This window comes from Ictidomys tridecemlineatus, chromosome 8 (genome assembly GCF_052094955.1).
Source record: "Ictidomys tridecemlineatus isolate mIctTri1 chromosome 8, mIctTri1.hap1, whole genome shotgun sequence".
NCBI classification, from domain to species: Eukaryota; Metazoa; Chordata; class Mammalia; order Rodentia; family Sciuridae; genus Ictidomys; species Ictidomys tridecemlineatus.
Window position 1 is genome coordinate 6,922,220 of NC_135484.1, and position 22,515 is coordinate 6,944,734.

The window sequence follows — 22,515 nt, forward strand, 5'->3', positions numbered from 1 at the left end:
TGTGGGGGCACAGTCCTCCACCAGCCCCTCTGCCCTTTACCAGCCTCGACATGGCCCTGGGGTGGTCAAAGTCGCAGACTCTCAGGCCCTGTCCCCCCGCAGGACTCTACACCCTGGTGAGTTGACGCGGCCAGGGCTCGGCCAGGGCTCGTCACTTCTGAAGCCCTGCCCCAGAGGGCAGAGCCTCTGTGCCCCCGAGAGCTCCTGGCACCTCCCAGGTGGAGCTCATGGGGGAGACATTCAGATGACAACCTGGAAACCCAGAAGTGACTAATAACAGAAACAGAAAACCATCTCTCCCGTTTTTTTAAATGACTTTCTTATTTCCATGTTCTATTTTTAACCTGAAGAGCTCTTTGAATAAAAATAAGACTTAGGGAAAAAAAGTCAATTGGTTCCTGCAATTTTCTTTTCTTCAAGTAATTTAACATCTCTCTTGGGATTATAGTGCTCATTAATCCCGTCCCAAGGAAAATTGTCATTTTCATTAACGGCTTCTTGACCTTCGCCTCATCTGATTAGGTGAAGAATTAAGGCTCCCTTGCAAAGCCTCTGTCCCCTCTCCCCTACCAGCTAATGTTCTCCAGCAAGGACTAGACATCACTACTGCAGAGGAACCAAGCTGACAACTAGGGCCCAGCTGCTCGACTTAGGACAACCTCCTCAGCCAAAGAAGCACAGGCAGGAGCCAGGGAGCTTCCGGTGCCGCTGATGCAGGACTGGCGACCCCTGCAGCCCCCAGCCACCACCCGCCCACCTCCTCGGGCTCAAGAGTGTCCATTCAGTTGATGCACTTAATGGCCTGAGTGGCCCCAAGGACAATTGGATCCTCATCTGGATGCAAATATACAACCTATTTGTCACTGGTTTTTGTTGGATTGATTGGGGTGTATGTGCGTGTGCATGTGTGTGTGTGCGTGTGTGTGTGTGTGTGCGCACGCGCGCGTGCATCCGTGTGCATGCAGTGTTGAGATGGAACCCAGGGAGGGCCTCAAGCATACCAGGCAGGTGCTCTGCCATTGTGCTACAGCCCAGCCCTTGTCCCTGATTCTTGACCTAAGGCAAGGGAGGGACCTACGGTCACATAAGTCACATTATAAAGTAACAATTGATAATAAATGATGAAGTGACAATTGAAGAGGAAAAGACACTGGTGATTCTCTTCAAAGCAGGCCTATGGCATATGCCCACTCGCCTGGCTTCCCCTGTCAGACACTGGGCAGAGGAGGAAGAAAGGCTCAGGGTGCAGGGCTTCCTGTGGATAATCAGATCTCACCACGGTTGTTTGGAGATTGTGGCCTATTATTTAAGATAAAACTCCAAACCCGGACAGCCACTCCGTTATTTTCTGGCTTGCAGATGCTTTAGCGCAGATCTTAATCTGGAGTATTAATGATCCTGACCGAGTGCTCACATGTCCACGCGGCCTCTTCTGGCACTCTCCGCCCGTCCGCTCTGGAAGGCTCACATGGCCTTCTTGGCCTCGCTGAAGGCCAGTGTGGAGTCCTTGTCTTCCCGTCAGCCTCGCCCTGGCTTCTTCCTTCCCTGAGGCCCAGTTCACCCTGAGACAAAGTTCGCTCCCTGGAGAACTGCCAGCGCCTCTTCCTGTCCTTATCTTCACCCCCATGTCACTGTGGTCATCTTCAGGGAAGCTGGAGGTCCTGGAGCCAGAGCGGAAAGTCTCCACGCAGGAGTCGGCCTTGGTGGTGGGGGCTGGGCATCACCCCAGACCTTCCCTGAGCCGGGACGGTGGGTGTGGCCTCAGCCTGCCACCGTCCTAAAGGGGCCCCGGTGGACAGGTACATTCTCGAGCTTTCCTGAGGTTCAATGTGTGTGTGTGTATGTGCCGGTGTGTCTGCGTGTGTCGCCACACCACCCAACCCTGCACCGCAGCGCCGAGTCAGTGTCTGAGTAACTGCAGCCTGGCCAAGGAGAGCGTAGGTAGGACTGGCCATCGCTGACCGTGCAGGAGGGTCTGTGCCCTTAACCTCGGCCTCCTTGGCCTGGGCTTTGAACAGTGAAAGAACCGCAGGCGGGGAGGGCATACCCAGGACAGTGCTGACGGGACGCAGACACGCCTGCTCGACACGCTCGCGGTGCTGCAGACAGGTGTCACCGTCCCCACTCCTGGCTCAGTGTGGCTGAAGGTCATTTATGCAGAAAGACTCAGAGGCCAATTAGTGGTTTTTATCATTTCTCTCTAATTAGACAACTAGAATGCTTTTGGAGCCTGCATTGTTGAGCCTGTCTCTAACATCAGATGTCCTACGTAGGCCAGTGGAAGATGCTCAGAATGAATGTCAACAGTCTGCCCCGAACCTTACTGCATCATGGATTCCAAAACAGGTCTTAGGACCTCAGAACAGAAATCAGGGTTAGCAGCAGTCTCCTGTCCGCTGGTGCGAGGGCTCTCTAGAGGTCGGTGTGGGATCTTGGATAAGAGAAACCGGGTGTTTTCCCCAGTGAGCGATGCCATCTGTTAAGCCTTGGGAAAAGCAGACCAGTTCTTCTGTTGACCGCCACATCCACTGCCACGGAGAGTGGGAGAGGCCATGTGTGCGAGCAAGGTGCTGGGCCTCCCGTTGTCTGCCTGGTCGGCTTCCTTAAGCCATGGCCACCTCTGCGGACGAGGAGACTGAGGCCCAGGGAGCTTAGGTACCTCGCCCACGGCCCGCAGCTGGCAGATGACGGAGTCAGGATGCAAACCCGGCCCCAGGGGTCACTTATCTAACTTCAGTCGACAGGTCAGGTTACCACCTTGGTTTGTCCTTGCCACTGCAGAGGGCCCAAAGCAGGTTTCTCAATGGCAGCGCTACTGACATGGGGACAGGATGATTATGGTTACGGGGACTGTCCTAAGCCCTGCAGGGGATTCGCCAGCACCCCCCACCCCGTCCCAAGCTGCACAACCCCAAATGCTGCAGATGTGGCCAACTGTCCCCGGGGATGGGCTGAGGGACAAAATCACTGTCAGCCATTCGCCATTCGCCGTAGGATGAAAAGTTACTTGAAGGTCATGTGTACCCACCAGGTTAAAAGTGAGCAGTATGACCGGGGTTTTCATTATATGTTGGAGAAAATATATAAGTCGTTTAATTTCCACTTTTAAAATGAGAATTAAAAGATAAACCCCTTTAATAAGCGTATCAGCGAAGCATATTCTAGTTCTTTTTTGTGTTTTTCTCCCCAAGGTACTGGAGGTGGAACCCAGGGGCACTCGGCCACTGAGCCACATCCCCAGCCCTCTTTGTTTTCAGCTTGGGGCAGGGTCTTGCTACGTTGCCGAGGCTGGCTTGGAGTTTGGATCCTCCTGCCTCAGCCTCCCAAGTTGCTGAGGTGGCAGGTGAACTCCACCATGACCAGGTCCCACTCTTTGTCACAGAAAATATTCACCAAGATCACGTGGAATAGGACTTTAATAAACAAAGTCACCCGGAGCCTCCCAGGGCAGCACAGCCACCGTGTTTGCTGGGGCTCAGTCTTCAGTGTGCCTAGCAGCTCAAGGTCAGGGGCCGCCCACATCCCTCCTGAAAACCCCCGCTGCCCATCAGCACCCCCCATCTCCTGAGGGCTCTGGTGGGAAGACGGGGGTTAGCTCCTACTTTTCCAAGTGACCCACCTCCCATTTGTCAGCATCCACTAGTGAAGTGTCACCAGTGGGGTTCCATGGAGCAGAGTTTGGGAATGTGCTTCCTGCACACGTGACCGACTGTGAATACCTTCTCTAGAAGTGACTTGTGAAGCTAAGCCTGGTGATGTCCCTGGACTGCCAGGACAATCCTGCCTTCACTCACGAGCTCCCTCCCCAGTGCCGACTCGTTCCCTGTCCATCACTTAAAGAGCCTGCCCAGGCACAGACGTTGCCCCTTTCCAGTCTGGAGCTGAGCAGAGATGTCCACCTGCCGGCCTCCCGCCATCTTCAAAACACACCACACTTTTCATCCCAGGGTTGATTCTCCCATGGCCTCCCATTAGGAAAACCCAAAGTCCTGGCCGTGGTCTATGAGGACAGGTGTGGTCTACAAGGATGATGCTGTCTATGAGGACAACTGTGGTCTACAGGACAGCTGTGGTCTATAAGGATAGGTGTGGTCTGCGAGGTCAGGTGTGGTCTATGAGGACAGTGTACAAGGACAGGTGTGATCTACAAGGACAGGTGTGGTCTACGAGGACAGGTGTGGCCTATGAGGACAGTATACAAGGACAGGTGTGGTCTATGAGGACAGGTGTGGTCTACGAGGATGGTGCTGTCTATGAGGACAGCTGTGGTCTACAAGGACAGCTGTGGTCTATGAAGACAGGTGTGGTCTACAAGAACAGGTGCAGTCTACAAGGACAGGTGTGGACTACAAGGACAGGTGTGGACTACAGGACAAGTGTGGTCTACGAGGACAGGTGTGGCCTATAAGGACAGGTGTGGCCTATAAGGACAGGTATGGTCTACAAGGACAGGGATGGCCTACAAGGACAGGTGTGGCCTACAAGGATAGGTGTGGCCTCTGAGGACAGGTGTGGCCTACAAGGACAGGTGTGATCTACAAGGACAGGTGTGGCCTACGAGGACAGGTGTGGTCTAGGAGGACAGGTGTGGCCTACGAGGACAGGTGTGGTCTCTGAGGACAGTTGTGGCCTATAAGGACAGGTGAGGTCTATAAGGACAGGTGTGGTCTACGAGGACAGGTGTGGCCTACGAGGACAGGTGTGGTCTAGGAGGACAGGTGTGGTCTAGGAGGACAGGTGTGGTCTATGAGGACAGGTGTGGTCTGTGAGGACAGATGAGGTCTATAAGGACAGGTGTGGTCTACAGGACAGGGGTGGCCTACAAGGACAGATGTGATCTGACCAGCTGTGGCCTCTGACTTCACCCCTTCTACCCCCTGGTCCGTCAGTCTCTCCACCTCCCACGGACCTGGGATGCAGCAGACCCTCCTTGGTGGGTTTTCAGAGACCAGCTCCCAGGGCCTCCCTACTCCCCCCGCAAACTGCCCACTCCCCCTTACCTGAGGTGTGCTCCTGTACCGCACCCCCTGCCCCCTGCCCGTCCATCGCCCGCTCCTCCAAGACCCTCCAATTCCAAGAGGACTGAATCCTGGTCTCCTGCTCACGCAGAATCCCCCTGTGCCCAGGACGGGGCCAGGCGCCCAGGAGTGCTTCTCTGGTGTTTGCTCAGCGCGGAGTCCCCATGTCACCGCCGGACATCAGCTCTCCTGTGTCCTCCCGCTGTCCTCTGCTGGCTCCTCGGTTTCAACACACTAAATCAAACACGGCCCCAACTCTAGTTTTCATCCTGGGGAGCCCAGGTTGCCTGCCCCAGCCTGACCCCTCACTTGATCACACCAACCCCAGTCACGGTGTCTTATTTGATGTCACTTGTGTGTGTCATTTGGCACTGATCACCTTCTCCTTCCTTTTCAAATATTCTCTTAGTTTGCAGAACAGACTTCTCCTGACTGCCCCTCGGCCTCCCAAACTACCCCGATCCTGCGGTTTTCTTGATATCGCTCTGAGCCTCCCGATGCCCCAACTGCAGCACTTCTTTCCTCCTAGAGACTGACTCTAGGGAGCGAGTCACAAGGAAGGAGCGAGGATCACCTTTCCGTGGTGTGACATTAAGCCGTGTCAGGCTCTTGAATGTCAAGTGCAGCAGCTGTATGTGTCACGGAGCCCTGTGGGCGCACGCTGCCCGGGTCACTGTGCAGAGGACAGGGAGAGCTCTCCCAGTAGATGTGGGCAAGGTGTGAGTGTGGCGAGCTCTCTCACCCTGTCGCCTGGCTGCTGAGCGCAGGAAGGCTGGCGCCCCTGGCCGCTGACCTGCGACAGGCAAGACGGGAGTAACGCCCCTGCTGACGGGCCCTGGGGGCGCAGCAAATGCTTGGAAATGAGAGAAGGAGGACAGCTTTCCTAGAGGTCATTCCTGGAATCCGCTGGTCTGGAGCGTCGCTGAGAGGGCCGGGGCGAGGCGTGGCTGGAGCCCTCAGTGGCTCCGGGCCTCTGTTCCCTCTGCGTCTCTGACCCTTGATGCGTTCTAAGTGTGCTCTCAGGGCAGGCATCACGCGCACGTCAACAGATCCACTAAGTGCACTCTAGGAAACGCTCTGAGCTTTTAAAGACGCCTGGCTGTTGTTCAAGCCACTGCTTCTGATGATCGTGACGTCACTGTTTCTAGATGGCTTTAAAGTTTGGAGTGACTGAGCCTTCACCGCAGGACCTGCTGCACGGTGAACGCGGTTTAGAAGGTGTCCCAGGACAGTTGGCCGCTCTATCCTCCTGAAGACTTGCATTGAACAGGGAAGGCTGGAATCTTACCCCGAAAATCATAGCTAACTGCTTGCCTTCAGCTACTCTTGGGTTAAGTGGAAATTTTCGACTTCTGAATGGTGTTTCTGGTGTAGTTAAATTAGATTGTATCATGTCCTCCTGGAGAAAAGAACATTAGATAATGTTGAGATCCCAAGAGGGTCCCAATCAATAGTGCCCCTCTCAGTTATTTTTCTGAACAATTTGAGAAGTTAAGCAAAGAAATTAAGAAAGATGGTGGCAAAAATGTTCCCTTTACGCTGTAGGAGGCTCACTTGAAGGCCTTGGTGAGTGCTGAAGAAATAAACAGGCTTACTGATAAACCCCGTGTTTTAGGGTTTAGAGATCTGCCCATCCAGGCCCAGGCCCCGGGCAGCTCTGCAAGGTCAAGGAGAGCAGGTCCCAGGGAGCAGGATCCACTCTCGCGAAGTGCCGAGCCCAGCCCAGAGTGCCCATCTAACCTCCCACCTTGACCCCTCTGTGGGTCACTCCCCCTCAGCTGGGGCAAGTCAGCGAGGGTGCAGGGACACACCCCTGCCGAGGGGGACAGTGGCTCTCTCTAAAAGACTGTCGCATCCACGAGCTTCTCAACTGTGTGTGGAGCTGCGACTGGAACCAGCCCCAAGTCTCCTGACCAGAGGAGAGGGTCAGCGTCCACTCCCAGCAACAGCCTGGCAGAGGGAGCATATGCCTGCTCGTGCACACACCCACACCCACCCACACTCACACCCACACCCACCCACACATACCCACACACACATGCACTCACACACCTGCACTCACACACACCCACACTCACACCCACACCCACCCACACACACATACACACACTCACCCACACACACACACATGCACACACACCTGCACTCACACACCCACACCCAGTGCCACACTCACACACCCACACATACCCCACACACACATGCACACACACACATGCGCACACACACACACACACACACACATGCACACACACATGCACACGAGGCATAGCAGCCACCTTGGGGAACGTGTGACAGGGGAGGCAGGAATGGCTTATCAGGTGTCACTGTGACATTGCCAAGATTCTGCTACTCTGCTAGGTCAGTGCTGTCTGCCAAAACCTACGGAGAACAACATACACGATTTCTAACTTTCTGGGTAGACACATTAAAGAAATGCAAATAAATAGGTGTGATTAATTCTAACAATGTGTCTTAGGAACACATTCTATCAAAAGTATTTTTAATTGCGTTATAGCCATTCAAAAACCATTACTGAGGTCTTCTGCTTTCTCTTCGTGCTGAGTCTTCCCAGGGGTGTTTCATGCTCTGGCGTGTCTCCATTCGGACTGGCCTTGTTTCAGATGCTCCCAGCCAGCTGCGTGTGGGAGGTCACAGCCAGGACCACAGCAGTGAGCCTGTTTTACAGTTGGGAACTGAGGTCCATTTCCAATGGCATGGCAGCCGACGGTATTTTGCCCAACCTGTGTCTGTGAGCACTTAAAAATCCAGGATAAAATAGGTTTTCAAGGTCTACATAAAAATGAGGACATCCAGGTGAGTCTAGGGGACCACAGAGTCAGAGGGGTCAGGGCTCCAAAAGTGCTTTTGAGCCTAGATACGAGCCAGGCCCCGGGAGCATCAGCGGTTCCCGCCATGTGCAGCGGACATCCCAGCCCAGCGCCTGCCCACGGTCCAAGAGGAGATTCTTCCTCCAAAAAACTAGAACCTTGAGTGGCTATAACCTCAATCAAAAAATCAAAATAAACCCACCCCCAGGCCCAGTGGTCCTCAAGGAATTTGCATCAATTCTGAGATGTCCCCGAAGCTGTTCAGAGCCGCCTGCCTCCTGAATACAGTGTGAGTCGCCCACACCCAGGAGCTCTGCACACGACCAGCCTCAGCCAGCGCCCACACGGTCCTGGGCCCGGTGGTGCCCATAAGGAGCAAGAAGAAAAAAAAAAAAAGAACTTAGAGGGGTTTTCAATGCACCAGAAGAATCTCTAAACATGAAAAATCACTAAATGGAAACACTCAATACACAGGTTCACTGTCAGCTTCAACACAGCTGAGTGTCGCAGGACCCGACCATAACTGTTCGCAGTTCCCCCTCCTGATTTGCAGTCTGGATGGTGGTGGAGAGTGGGGGTTAGAGTGGAACCGGCCTGGGCTGAGTGTGGGCTGCAGGTCTGCTGGCCTTGTGCCCGGGTACTGCAGCTGCGTCCTCCCCTGGTCTTCTCACCTGTGGAGTATACTCTGCCTGCTTCATCCCAGAGGGATATTCGTAAGACATTTGTCACTTTGTACAGCCCACGACCAGCACTTAAGTAGTATGTTATTACAGTGGGAATCGAATCATTAGCCTTTTTAATATTATATTTTTAAAGGATTCAAAACCTGGGTCTTGATGATGCTGGAGAGTCTGAACACCAAGCCCAGTGGTTTATCTCGCCTGACCCTAACCCCTCTGTCCTGCACACCTGGATGTCTGTGCCAAGAACAGACCTTGACTGACTGCAACCCAGGGCCACAGTTGGGATGTCCCCAGGGGCACGTGGAAAAGCGCGCGCGCTCTCCAGGGAGGGGCTGTTGGGTGGCGCTGGAACCTTTGATAGGTTGGGCCTGTGGGAGGGCCAGAGGCCACGGAGAGTGTCCTCCAAGGGGACCATGGGACGCTGGCCCCTACTCTCCCTCCTGTTGGCTTCCTGGACATGAAGTGAGCAGTTTTTCCCAGCCACATGCCTCTGCCATGAGGTGCTGGCTCCCCACAGGCCTCAACACCCCGTTTTACAGATGACAAATGGAAGACCGTGGCTCTCCCAGGTCACTGGTGCCACCCTTGGACCCTTGTTGGTTCTTACTCTGCTGGCCTCATGCACACGCAGAGCACGTGTCCTAGGAGCTGAGCAAGTGTGAACAGTACACCTGTCCCTGTTACACCCGGGCCTTCAGGAGTCCAGCTGCGAAGCCAGGGGCGTGACTGTGCTGCTAAACCCTGTTGCTTGGCAGCCCTGGGTCACCGAGGCCAAACCGGGAGACTCTCCAGCTGCAAACAGTCCTCTCACCCCATCTGGCTCTTGGTGTGAAGGCCAAGGAGAGTGCAGAGATGGCCCTGGAGGAGGTCCCAGGGCTCAGGTGACGGCCACCCTCCAGACAGGGGCCCAGTGAGAAGGCGGCAGGGAAGGAGGGGCTGGGGCAGTGGGAGGACCAGCCTTGCTCTCTGCAGCCAGAGGAACAGGCTGGGAAAGCGTGGAGGATTTCTCTCTGGTCTGTGCCTTCCACACAGGGACCTGGGGGGCCTGGGGCCACAGCCAGCACCGCACACCTGCCCCCACACTCCCCCAGGCCAGTGCACACCCTGTGGGTCTCTCTTCCCTGCCACCTGCTCCAGTTCCTCCTGCTTGGCTATCTCCACCCACTCTGTCCTCACCAGGGTCCTCCTAATGCCTCATCCCCACCCCCTGGGGACAGAGCAGAGCTGCGTCCTTCCCTCTGCCACCTGGACTTCCCAGGCAGCCCTGTGGCGCCCAACCCAGAAACAGACAAGAAAGGGAATGGGAGCTGCGACTCTGGCGCACCTAGTGGCCTCATTCCAAGCTCCAAGAGGAGGTTCACGTGTTCCTCCGCTGACAGCGGGGCTGTCTGGAGTCTCTTCCGACGGGAACATATAATTACATTTCTTGTGAAGAGAAAAAACAATGGAAACCTCTTGGTAAAAGAAGGAGGGAAATGACACTCTCCCAGCAGTGAGGCCTGCGTCCTGTTGCGGGGTCAGTGGCCTGTGCAGGTGAGTGTCCACTGGGTCTTTCACTGGAGCCCACCGGCCACTGGCCCCTCGCAGGGTCACCTGATCTCCTCCTCACTGGCTTGCTTGCTTCTGCCTTCCCAATTCCAGTCTGTCCCCCGTTCCGTCACATTGTTGCTTCAAAATAGAAATTGGGTGTGTGTCTGTTTCAGAATATTCCGGGGGCTTCTTGTTGTCTTTACAGCAGAGTCATAAACCACCACGCTGGTCCGACAGCATCTGCAGTACTCTCTCTGGGTCTTGTCTGTCTCCATCCCACCCCCGCCCTTCAGTGGTCCCACAACCTGTGGATGATAAAATGACCCTGCACAGGATGGCTTGAAAAGCTGGCTGTTTATTGATCACCTACTATGCTCTGGGCACCCTGCACACAGGGTCACGTTTCATACTCAGCGTCTCTAAAAGCATTTGCCACCCCTGTTCAGCCAAAGCCTCATGCCTGGTGAGTGGCACTGCAGGTTTGGAGCCTCAGTGGCAGGTTTGAAGCCAACTCCCTGAGCCGACAGCCTGCAGCCATCCCTGACAGGCGCGTCTCTGTCCCCTTGCCATGCTGCTTTGTGGTTGCTGAGCTGTCGTCCCTAGGCAGGGATCCCCAGGGCAGCAGAGTCTGATCCGGGGACCTGGGTCCTCCAGCCCTCTCATGGTGCTCACACGTGCTAGGCAACCACATGGTGCTGGTAGAAAATACCACGTGCTAGGTGCTTGGTGGGCACTGGGGTTCCACTCGGGTCAGGAAGAACCCAACAGTAAAGTTCTTGCCTTGTGGAGCCTGTGGTCGTAATGGGGGAGATGGTCTCGTGCTGTAATCCTAAGTGCTGGGCTGGGAGGGTCCTGGGGAACATGCAGTTGGTGGGCTTGCATGCTGGCTTAGGCAGGAGGATTGTCCTGTGAGCCCCATGGCACTCATAAGGTGTGAGTGGCACCAGCGTCTCTGCTCTGTCCACTGATTCCCATGTGCTGATCAGGGAGCGGATGGGTCCTGCCCCTCCTGGTTCTCAGAAATCTCTGCAGCACCAGAGCCTCTTCCCTGCCGCGGGGACAGTGGGATCCTGGCTGGCGGCCCTGCCGGTCTGTACGTGACTATTCCCTGGCTTGCCCCGTGGGGATCCACTGAGGCCGCTGCCAGAGGGACAGCTGGACAGAGCAGGGCATGCTCTCTGCTCCTGGAAAGAGGCAGCCGCCTACCCTCCGCTTCTACAAAAGGAAGTGAGCATTCTCTCTGGTTTCTAAGGATACGGATCATGGTGACTTGGGAGCTTCCTGTCTGTAGTGCTCTGTGTGCCCGCCACGTGACTGCCACTCCTGGGACTAGGACACTGTGGCACTGTGAAGTTAGCTTGACCACAGTCCCACCGTGCCCCTCCTTGGCCTCTAGACTGTGAGACCTGGGAGAGGCCAGCCTCCAGGAGAAAGGGCAGCCCAGGTCCCACCACTTGCCTTTGTGTGCATGGGGGGGGGGGGTGGTGAGGGAGCCCTCTGCCAAATGGGTGATAAAAAAACAATTTGGGGGACTGTGTGACCATGCACATTGAAGTGTTTCTGGACAACATGCACCACAGGGGCTTTCCTTGAGGCTACCAGTTTGGAAACTCATCACTTAGAGGCATGTTAAAGAGTATGCTCAAACTGGTCATTATCACCTGGAAGAGGAAGTCTTACATTTTCACAGTCTCCATTAAAGGCACATTATCAGCTTTATCAAAGCCTTGAGGATGACAACCGGGATTCACCCCTGCCTTCCGGGGCTGGAGCTGCTTCTGAGTCCACATCCCCCTCTTATCCCGGGTGCCCACAGACATCGCCATAGCAGAGGAAACATGGTCACTTGTTGTCCTTTGGTAGAGTCTGTAAGTGTGCTCCTTGGTCATTTTCCAGGAGGTTCAGAATTCCTGCATCGGCTCACGCTGCCTTTGCTGTTGATGCTGTGGCTTCAGTCTGTGTCATTTATTTTATTTTCTCCCAAGGCGTGTAAGGGCGGACGTCGCTGGCTGTCCCAGAGCTTCCCCTGTTCCCTGGAGCTGGAGGTCCCTCATGCTTCCTTCTAAACCCTCCTAAGGACTGGGTCTAGGCTGAGAGGATCCGGGACTTGACGCCTAAAAGTTCTTCCTTTCCCAGTGGGGAGGGCAGTGCCCTGGCCAGAGGGACCCACCAGAGATCACAGGATGGCAAATAAGTGTCCTGTCACTGTGGTTTGTTCCAGAGCTGGTGATGTTGCTGGAGTGGTGGTCGGGCACAGAGTGCACCATCTACACGGACCCGAGGGCCTTCTCCAAGTATGGCACGGAGAACGCCATCGTCGTCCTCAACCACAAATTTGAAATCGACTTCCTCTGCGGCTGGAGCCTGGCGGAGCGCTTCGGGATCTTAGGGGTAAGCGGGGCGCGGCTGCCTGCTCGTGCGTTTCTCTAACGTAACTAGCATAACCTGCCTCTTTGCTCTCCTCCAGGGTTTGCCAAAGAATCCGTAGAGTTTTTGCCGGATGAAATGTTCTTTAAAAGCTGCTTTTCATTCTTGCTGGGATCAGGATTAACATCTTATGAGCAATAAGGGGGGATCCTCATCATTGCTGTAGGCCAGGCATTTAATAGTTCATTCCATCTTTATAGAAGCAGAGTAGGTGATATGCCAGTGGGTGACATGTGCCACCCTCCCTTTTTAAGTTAGAGCTTAAATATTCTGCTCAGGGTCACACAGCTGTAATTGGATTTGGATTTGAACTTGTCTAGTTTGACTCCCGTCCACATTCTTAATTACCCTGCCTGCCTGCCTGTGTGGCTCATGGAATTCATCTCTGAATTTCCATCATCGCAGGCTTAAGAACGTTGAGCTCCCAAGTGAGCAAGTTTGAATGGCACAATTCCAAAATATTATTAAATTCTGTTTTTCTCGATTTGGTTTGATTTCTTCTTGCATGCAGCTCACATACATTTGGAACTGGGTCTCCCCCATTGAACTTTGTCATCTTTAATGCACGAAGGTGGGTCATGGTTAAGCCGGTGTCACATCCCTGAATCTCCAGCGGCACTGGAGAGTCGCAGTGGGAAGCGCAGCGTCTGTCCGTGGGCCTGGGCTGGAAGGGCTCTGCGCCCCTCGGCCTGGAGGCCAGGGCTTTGCACCTGGGAACCATGCCCTGCAGACAGCGGGGACTGTGCATGTCACCCTTGTTCTTGGCAGCCCATGGAGACCCCGGAGGACGGGGACTGGAGGAGTTTGTGGGGCTGGGTTCTCTGGGAAGGGGAGGGAGCCTCCTGCTGAGAGCTTGTCTTTCATTTTCCTATTTACTCTCCAGTGCCTCTTTGGTGTGTGTGTGTGTGTGTGTGTGTGTGTGTGTGTGTTTTCAAAACAAAAGCAACAATTCTGGCACAGTTTCTCCCTTTATCTTTGGGGGATAAGTTCCAAGCCATTTTGAGGTTGCCCTACTTTGTTCAGATTCTTCTGAACACCGGTGTGTACAGTTTTTCTTACAAATACAAACCTAGGATAGACTTTAATTTATAAATTATTCACAGTAAGAAATTAACAATTGCTACTATAAAACTGAATAATTATAATAATATACTCTAACAAGAGTTATCTGAAATTGCTGAGTTGTTTATTTCTGGAACTTTCCACCGTTGCTCTGGGTAACTGAGGCTGTAGAAAGTGGATCATGGCTAAGGGGAGCCACTGCCCCACCCTCTTCTGCCTCAGAGCTCCTGGCCTGGGGTCTTGGTTACCTTTCTGTGATTTGCATTCTCTCTGAGGCAAGCGCACCCTGAACATGTCATAGTCCCTGACCTGGTCGGAGATGGACCCTTCCTGTGTTCGGGAGGGGGCACAAGGGGATGGCTCTCAGAACCTGCTTCCTGATGTGCAACACCCCCTGGCGCCAGTGCTCACAGGTCGTCCAGGCAGTGGTACCCCAGGCTTTCCAGTGGCTTTGGTGGCATTCCTGCTCAGAACCGTAAAGACGCCTGCAGTCTGCGGCAGGGGTGCCTGGGCCAGAGCAGAAGGCCTCCTGGGCTCCTTGTGCGCTCCATGCCCTTCATCTGTGCCGTGGCCAACCTTGCACATCATCAGTCCCACTCCATAAATGAACTCCCAGAGCCCCAACCTTGCCCAAGGGCAGCAGCTAGTGAGCCACGTCCAGAGTCCTGCTCCTCCCCAGGAGGTGTAGAGGGAAAGCCGGGCCCCAGGGCCTGAGACCTGCTTCAGAGATGTTAAACAACAGGCCAGCAGCGGGGGACCAGGCAGACCAGGCTCCTAGCACCACCCTAGCTTGGGGTGCACCAGGGCTCAGTCCGAGGGCTGGGAGTCATCAAGTCCTCACCAGGGGCTGGGGATGTGGCTCAAGCGGTAGCGCGCTCGCCTGGCATGCGTGTGGCCCGGGTTCGATCCTCAGCACCACATACCAACAAAGATGTTGTGTCGCCAAAAACTAAAAAATAAATAAATATTAAATTCTCTCTCTCTCAAAAAAAAATTAAATAAAATATTTTAAAAAAAAAGCCTTCACCAGGTGGGACATGGAGCCATGGGAGCTAAGAGCTCAGGAAACAGATGGCTTAGGGCCCCCGGCCAGCACAGTGAGTGCAAGTTGAACCCCACGGTGCATGTGGGGAGGTGGCCCATGGAGGGGACCCAGGCCAGGGAGGGATCCAGGAGAGGGGAGGGGACCCAGGAGAGGGGAGGGGACCCAGGGGCAGAGAGGGACCTAGGAGAGGGGAGGGGACCCAGGGGCAGAGAGGGGCCCAGGAGAGGGGAGGGGACCCAGGAGAGGGGAGGGATCCAGGAGAGGGGAGGGGACCCAGGGGCAGAGAGGGACCCAGGGCAGAGGAGGCCTGGGCTGGGAAGGGACTCTGGCCCAGAGAGGGCGGCAGACTCCCAGAGCAGACTCCCTCTCAACCCTGGTTGGCACTTTCTCTAAGATCTGGAGGCTCTCCCTCCTCCGTGCAGGACCCGCCCACCCGCCTGTGCCAGGGGCTCCTCTTCCTCACTCTCCGCTCCTTAAGCGGAGGGTCTCCTCAAACACTATTAAACCACATAGCTAATGTGGGTGGGTAAAGGGGTGGAGGGTCGCCAGATGTAGGTGACTGGATTTAGGAGGTAGAGGGTTTGGGGAGACGCACCTGGAGGTGAGGGGGCGGGTCTCAAAGCCCAGGACCCTCTACCTCACTGGATGCTCATGGGGGCTCAGGTTTCATGGCTTCTCACTAAAGAGCCCCTGAGTTTCTTCAGAATTGGGAGGAGAGCGAGAGGAAGTGGATCCCAGTTTCTCTAAACACCAGAGGAACGGCATGTGCTGTGGCCAAGTGTTGGTGGAGAGTAGGCCCTGGGGCGGGGGGAGGCAGAGAGGATGCGGAGGCCAGCAGAGAGGATGGGGACCAGGGACCTCGTGGGGAGCTGGTGGAAGGTGCCAGGAGCCCTCCTCCAAATGTACTAAAAAGCAGCTTTGCCACCTGGCAGAGGAGCTGTGGCCCGGTACCACCCGCAGTGCTGGAGGAGAGGCCTGGCCTCTTCCCAGAATCCTCCTCCCTTGGACAGGCCAGCATCTGGTATGGGTGTGCAGAGTCTTTTGTCTTCGGTGACCTTTAAGACGAACCCTTCATTCATCAGTCTCTTGTTGATAACTTGAGCTGTGGAGAGCCCTTTGGAGCTGAGCTGTGAAGATCGTTCTGGAAATGCCTCTGGGTTCTGAGCTGAGAGACCCCTCTGGAGCCTGAGCTGAGAGACCCCTCTGGGGCCTGAGCAGATGGCTTTTTAGAAAAGGAGGAAAGCATTTTCCTCGCCAGGCATTTTTCATCCTCACCTGTGGAACGGTCCGTGAGGAAATGAGTTTAAATCCAACTAAAATGAAATCTGCAGAACTCTTGAGCAAGGGGTTATTAGGTTTGTTCTGAGGGGAGAGTAATGGAATTCTCCTGAACAGAAGCCTCCAACCTTTGAAAACATCCTAAGGCCCCACTAGTATGGCCAGGGGTCCACCAGCCTGACCCAGAGACTCGGCTCCTGTTCTGGCCAGGTCCCCAAAGCCTTGTCATGGGATCTCAGATGCCCACTGGCTCCTTCTTCCCTGGGAAGAGAATGACTTGGCCCCACATCTCAGACCTCCATTCTGCTTAGTAACTAGGATCCAGGGTGAATGAGGCAGTTCAGTCCAAAATCAGATTGAAACTTTGTTGTAATTTCTTTGTGTAAAAAAGATAGAGGAGTGCAGAATTACTATTCCTGAGTAGAAGGGACATCCAAGTCCCTCACAAAGCTGGGTCCTGCCTTTTAAATAAGATTCTTTGTTTTAAAATTAATTTTCTTGTTTTTAAATTTATTTTTTAGTTTTGGGTGGACACAATATCTTTATTTTATTTTTTTTATGTGGTGCTGAGGATCGAACCCAGGGCCCTATGCATGCCAGGTGAGCACTCTTCCACTGAGCCACAACCCTAGCCCCTTTAAATAAGATTCTTAGTGATGGCAGCAAGCCACATATTTTCACAGTATGTGTCCAAGGAATTGTGTACTGTGGGTGTGAGCCCTTGAAGACGCTGTGCTGGGTGCTGTGGGTTGAAAGATAAAGTGTCTCCAAGGACCCGTGCTGTATGAAGGGAGGTGAAGGGACAGTGTGCATGGCTGTCCTGCGAGGCCAGGTGTTCTGAGGGCAACAGGACATTCTCACCTGGGGCGGCAGGATGCAGGTGGCCAGGCTGGTACTCAACCTGTTCCCTACAGGGCAATGCCATGGAGCACCCCAAGAGTGCCCCGGGAGGCTGTGGGTGTTAACCTTGGTGCTGTCGGAGTCCCGGGGAGGAGCTGGGCCCACTGTGGCAAAGGCAGGACACAGGAGGGGTGGGAAGGGGAGGCTGGCATGTGGGCAGTGCTGTCTGGGACAGTCACTGTGTTAGCACTAGTCTAACGCCTCGTGTCTACCAGCTCATGGGAGACAGCAAAGGTGCCCAGGGAGGGACGCCACTGGTCCCTTTGTGGCCATTTCCCTATTTTTGAAAAGCAAGATAAAGTTTAGGACAGAGCTTTTTGCTACCTGGGATTTACCCAGATGTTCTGTGCGAGATCCCTGTGCGGATGAAACCCCGTTCTTATGGAACATCTGGGCTGGGATTCATCCACCCTGTCTGCAGCACCAGGCAGGCCCCGTGGGGACCGAGGGAGTGGGCAGGCTGCTGCTTCTGCCCTCACGGTTCACCTCCTGGACCAGGTGTGGCACGGACAAGGAACCTGATAGTGACAATAAGGTGACCAGGTGAGTCACTAGCCAGGAGAAGAGTGGCAGCTCAGGAGAGCCCCTGCTCGTGAGCTGATGAGTGGTCCCGGGCACACCAGCCTACTCTGGCTGCCCACGGTAGACGTGGCCAGGCTCCTCTTTCATTGAATGGAATTCTCTGGCAATGTCTTAACGAGCTGTCCAGTTGTAAAGGAGGCTGGCGGCAGTGCTGGCCGGGTGGCCTGGTCCCCTGGGGCACAATGCACTGTGCCAGTCACATGGTCTACTCTGGGATGGTGCTCACAGTACTGTCTGCCCTGCCCCCCGTGCTGGCTCAGGGCCCTGTCGCCTGCCACCCACACGCCTGCGATGTGGGGCGAATGCCTACTGCTTAGATGGCACTGCGCAAAGGGCAAACTGCCCTCACGACCTGCCCCTGGGAGTCCTGTTGTGCCTCCTGCCCTTTTATGCCTTCTTGTCTTCCTAGCTGCTCAGGCCTAGAGCCACCCCAGGAAGGCCCTGGGCCAGCTGTTTGGAATACAAACTGAGTGGGGGCATGAGGACCTGTGCTCAGGAAGGACAGTCCAGAGCCAGGTGCAGGGGCCTCCTCTCTCCCATTCTGTCCTGATCACCATGACCCCTTGGAGCAGAGTCAGTGGTGATAAATGTCCTGCTGGACTGCGCTCCCTGACTGGCCCCCAAAGGCTGCTCCTGTCCCCAGGCACACCTGCACACCTGCCCAGCTGTGAACACACCACCTGGGCTTGGCAAGGGGAGGGATGTCGACTGGGGGCTGCAGGTGAAGATGTTTGTCTGAAGCCCGAGAGCTGTAGGCGGTGGGCTGGGCTTTGGCGGACCACACGTACTTATTTCTAGTCTACGAGAAATGAATTCTTAGAGAGCATTTTGTGTTTCAGGTGTGGTTTGCGCATTTCCCCCAGGGCTGTGACTAATTGTGGAACACAGTTCATTTTGTTTATTGACTCTATGGAGAATTCTCTGGTAGAGTACAGTCCACGGCATTTTCCTCCAGGCATCAAGAATGTAGAAAGCAGAGAAAGGAATGAGCGTAAGCAAGACTGGGCCCCAGTTGAGTTTGCACAAATGGAGTCTCTCACCTTTCGGTATGCGTGTACACGCACTCACACTCTCTCTCTCTCTCTCTCTCTCTCTCTCTCTCTCTCTCTCTCTCTCTCTCTCTCTCTCTCTCGGTGCATCATCTTGAGCTCCGCTCTCTTTCCTGTGCATGACTCTGGTAGGGACTGAGACTTCACGACAGTCCTGGCCACAGCGAGTCCTCTGCAGGCATGAGCCTTGCTGAAGAGAGGCTCCCTCAACAACTTCCTTGCAGTCAGTGGAAGAGACAGAACAGAAACTGCCCGCTTTGCTCTTCCTTGCCCACTAGACTCTCGCCTGGGCTCCACCAAACTTCAGTTTGCTTTCTCCAGTTCATGGTCAAGAAAAACATCCAAGTGTTGAAGTGTGAACATTCCAACTAGCTTATTTTTATTTTTTACAAAAGTCTCACTGGGTTTTGAATTTCTACTTACGAGGCCTCAGTTTATATATGTAGTAGAAATAAATGACCCCGGGTTAAACAAATGACTAACTGGTGGCCAAACTGATAAACCTGTGGGAACGGTCCTGTGTTTGAAAGATTTATCTAACGATGCCTTCCTCTCTCTGAGTGGTCTTCACCCCTGACCAGGCTCTCTGCAGGTCCCCACGGAGGGTCAGAGGTTGTGGGGCATCACAGGAATGTGGCCGGGCAAGGTGCTGACTGCTTTTCAAGAAGCTTAACATCCAGCACAGGCACTGAGGGTTTTCATGCTAGCACATGGCAGGCTGCCGTGCTGGGGGAGACCTTGACTAGCACTCACAGAGTAAGCTGAAGTAAGGGTAACGAGAAGGGACACGTTAGGATCATTTTTCACGGCAGAAGTGAGGTGGGAGCCATCCAATCTCAGGCCTGGAAGGCACTGGATCCGTGAGAGGCAGAGTGGATCTTTCCACTACCGCGGGTCTCTGTACTGGTGGCCCCTTGGCCAAGGTACTGCCTTCTGGGCTCATGGGATGGCTGTGTCCCTGGGTGGTAGTGGTCCTGACTTTGGCTGCCTCATGGGATGAGAAGGAGAGCTGCACCCCTCACCACCCCACATACCCTCTCATATACACACACGAGTTTTTTAAACTTTTAGCTGTAGCATGTATGATGACGATGGTGACCCTATACCAGTAGAAAATGGCAGGGCAGGATACTTCAGCCCCATAGGTTGTGGAGTACCCTGTACTACCTAAGAAATTCAGATTTTCAAGACATGCTGCATCTGGATGGGTCTGTACATAACTAACTCAGCAGAAGAGCCTGTCAGGTCTACCTTCAAGCTCAATCTGGAGTCAGTGTATGTTTTCTTGGAAATTCCTTAAGGCTGTTGCCACCCACACACAGAAACCCTGATGGGCCTGAGAGCGTCCTGATGTTTATAATTTGTTTCTGGGGACCATAACTTCTAGTCTGTTAGTAATAAATTAGTTAAGTCACATAAGTCTGTTAGCACAGAGCCCATTGGTTAATGCTGGGATAAATATGATTTATTTATCATTGTTAGGCTAATGTTGGGTTTAGAAAATGGGCTGAATGAAGAGACCCTGGCTCTGTGCTAGGCCTGGGACAATGATAAGGGCCACACTCTTCACTACTTGTGGAAATCCCCGACTCTGCTTCTCTGGGTTTCCATATGCTGTCCAGCCCTTCCCCCCACATTTTTATTGGTGCATTATAATTACAGGTAACAGGCTACTCGACCTTTGTGGGAACCCTGTGAAATTGATTAGTATCCATTTCCTTATGGCATAGGTGAGAAGCCCGGAGCTCAGAAAAGTTGTTTCTTGACCAAAGCCACACAGGTGGAGCGGGCTCCTGTCACTCAGACCCTGTGCCAAGGGTCCTTAGAACAGAAAGGAGTCTGGGTGCAAAAGGAGGAGGGCACGGCTCCTGAGAAGGTGGCCCACATGTCTGCTCCTGTGCCCCATTGACGTCAGCCTCAGAGGGAGACTGGCCAACACACTCGGCCTCCCCAGCTGTTCGCCACATGACGTGTGGTGCTAAGCAAGTCACTTCACGTCTCTGAGCCTTGGTTTGTAAAGGGCGGGACATTCCCGTGGGTTTAGAATCACATAGAACTCACACAAAGTGTGTGGCCTTGGGTGGGCAAAGGGCAGCCGTCGCTCCCTCTGGAGAGTGTCCACACTGCCGGCACTCACCTCCGAGTCGGCTGGGGCCAGCCAGCTTCAGGATGCATGGCTCGATTCTCTTTGAGGGAATTTCCATGTCCAAAATGAAAAGCACATCAAAATGTGTCCGTGCTCCTCTTCCCCACAGGGAGGGCGAAGTTTGCTTTTTAAACAAGGTAGAAAGTGGGAGCGGGGAAGGACCGTGTGGGGGCGTCTTCGCATTGGCCCTGGGTGGCTCAGGTTTAGGGCTCAACCAGGCAGCTGTCAGGAGCAGCTCAGCCTGACTCCCCTGGGACATGGGACCTCCCCAGCTTGAGGGAGGAGCATCCTGACCAGTTGTTCTGTGTCCCCTCCCTGGTACCCATGGAAACCCTGGTGCTCCCCAGCCTGGAGAGGGCCTGTGGGTTCTGGGCACAGCTAGTTGGGGCCACCCCCGGTAGCCCTTGGGGCTCGGTGGCTGGGATGCCAACCTAATGGTGGGCCAGGCTGCCGCACCCTGCACCACCTCAGGAAGGTCTGTGGCGGGCACTCAGCACCGTTCATGGCTTCAGAGATGAGAAAAAGCAGCTGGCAGAGTGCCAGAGCACCTGCTGGTCTGATGGACTCTGCTCCACCAAGGGCCTGTGCCCAAGAACCCCTCTGGGCTCCACTTCCTCGTCTATAACGACTCTGGCTTGCCTGGCCTGCAGCACGCACCCAGCCTCCCTCCCTGCCCCCCCAACAGTGAGTGGCCTTGACCTCCCGTTGACACAGTGGGAAGGGCTCCAGGGCCACCAGCTTTGGCCACAGGGTGTTCTGGAACGCGTGCGGCTTCCCGGGTGAACACCTCTCCTTTCCCACTAACACCTCCAAGAGCCATAAGGGGTGATCCCCCCCCCCCCCGCCCAGTCTTCTCTTTTATGGACACCCTGTGCTGCTTCCTGTTTCAGAACTCCAAGGTCCTGGCCAAGAAAGAGCTGTCTTACGTCCCAATCATTGGCTGGATGTGGTACTTCACGGAAATGATCTTCTGCACACGCAAGTGGGAGCAAGATCGCGAGACAGTCGCCAGGAGCCTGTTGCACCTCCGGGATTACCCCGAGAAGTATCTTGTACGTGGGAGCAGCATGTCTTGCCAATCCCTGCGGGTCCTTTTGTGGCCACAACTCTGTGTCACTTCGGATCCATGGGTGAACACAGAATTGCATGCGACCTGGGGTGGTGTGTGACCACAAGGCGGTGTGACTGCAGGGTTGTGTATGATCTCAGGACGTGTGACTTGACAACCTCGTGTGATCTGGGATTGTGTGTGACCTTGGAACACTGTGGACCCATAGGGTCCTGTGTGACAGTCCCCCCTCTACCTTCCAGTTCCTGATCCACTGCGAGGGCACACGGTTCACAGAGAAGAAACACCAGATCAGCATGCAGGTGGCCCAAGCCAAGGGGCTGCCCAGCCTCAAACACCACCTGCTGCCACGCACCAAGGGCTTCGCCATCACCGTGAGGTGCTTGAGGGATGTAGGTAAGGAGGCGGCCTCTGCAGCACCACCACTCCTGCCAGCACAGGGTGCCCACAGCCTGTGATCTGCAGTGCTGTTCCCTGGTGATGCCTTGGAGCCGGCATGTGGCTGGCAGCAGGAGTGACTGCTAAATTAGGGTCTCTGAGGGATTCAGAACCTGCTGGGCACCTCTCCTTAGTGCATCCCAGCAAACACTGCCCTCTGCTGCTCAGCAGTGGAACTGCCGTGTGACTGTGTGGAATGTGCTGGATCCTGCAGGGGCCCCTGGCCACAGACCCAAGTGAGCCCTGTTGGTTTGGGGTATTTCCTGACGATCTGTTGGCATCAGCTGCCTGCAGATGATGAACCACCTGTGTCTGGCAGCTGACCTGCGAGTTCCGAGCCTTGAATTATTGTTAGGTAGAAGAAACAAGGAAACCAACAATAGGTTTCTGACCTCTAGTCGTCTTTGAAGTTTAAAACACTCTTCCCTGATAACTCATGTGGCTTCCCGGCTCCCGA

The 22,515-nt window shown here is 54.5% G+C and overlaps 1 protein-coding gene across 5 annotated transcripts in view; it reads left to right on the forward strand.

Annotated features, from left to right (window-relative positions):
• The window catches only part of Agpat4 (1-acylglycerol-3-phosphate O-acyltransferase 4), a 95,516-nt gene that overhangs the window by 66,167 nt on the left and 6,834 nt on the right, over nucleotides 1–22,515 (forward strand). For 4 of the 5 annotated variants that reach the window (XM_078018793.1, XM_040283528.2, XM_005321429.5 and 1 more), the window contains 3 exons: nucleotides 12,284–12,453; nucleotides 21,442–21,603; nucleotides 21,863–22,016. In XM_078018793.1, coding sequence (XP_077874919.1) covers nucleotides 12,292–12,453; nucleotides 21,442–21,603; nucleotides 21,863–22,016 — 478 coding nt within the window. In that variant the 5' untranslated portion in view covers nucleotides 12,284–12,291. The remainder of the gene's footprint in view (nucleotides 1–12,283; nucleotides 12,454–21,441; nucleotides 21,604–21,862; nucleotides 22,017–22,515) is intronic. The other variant, XM_040283529.2, reaches the window with a different exon arrangement.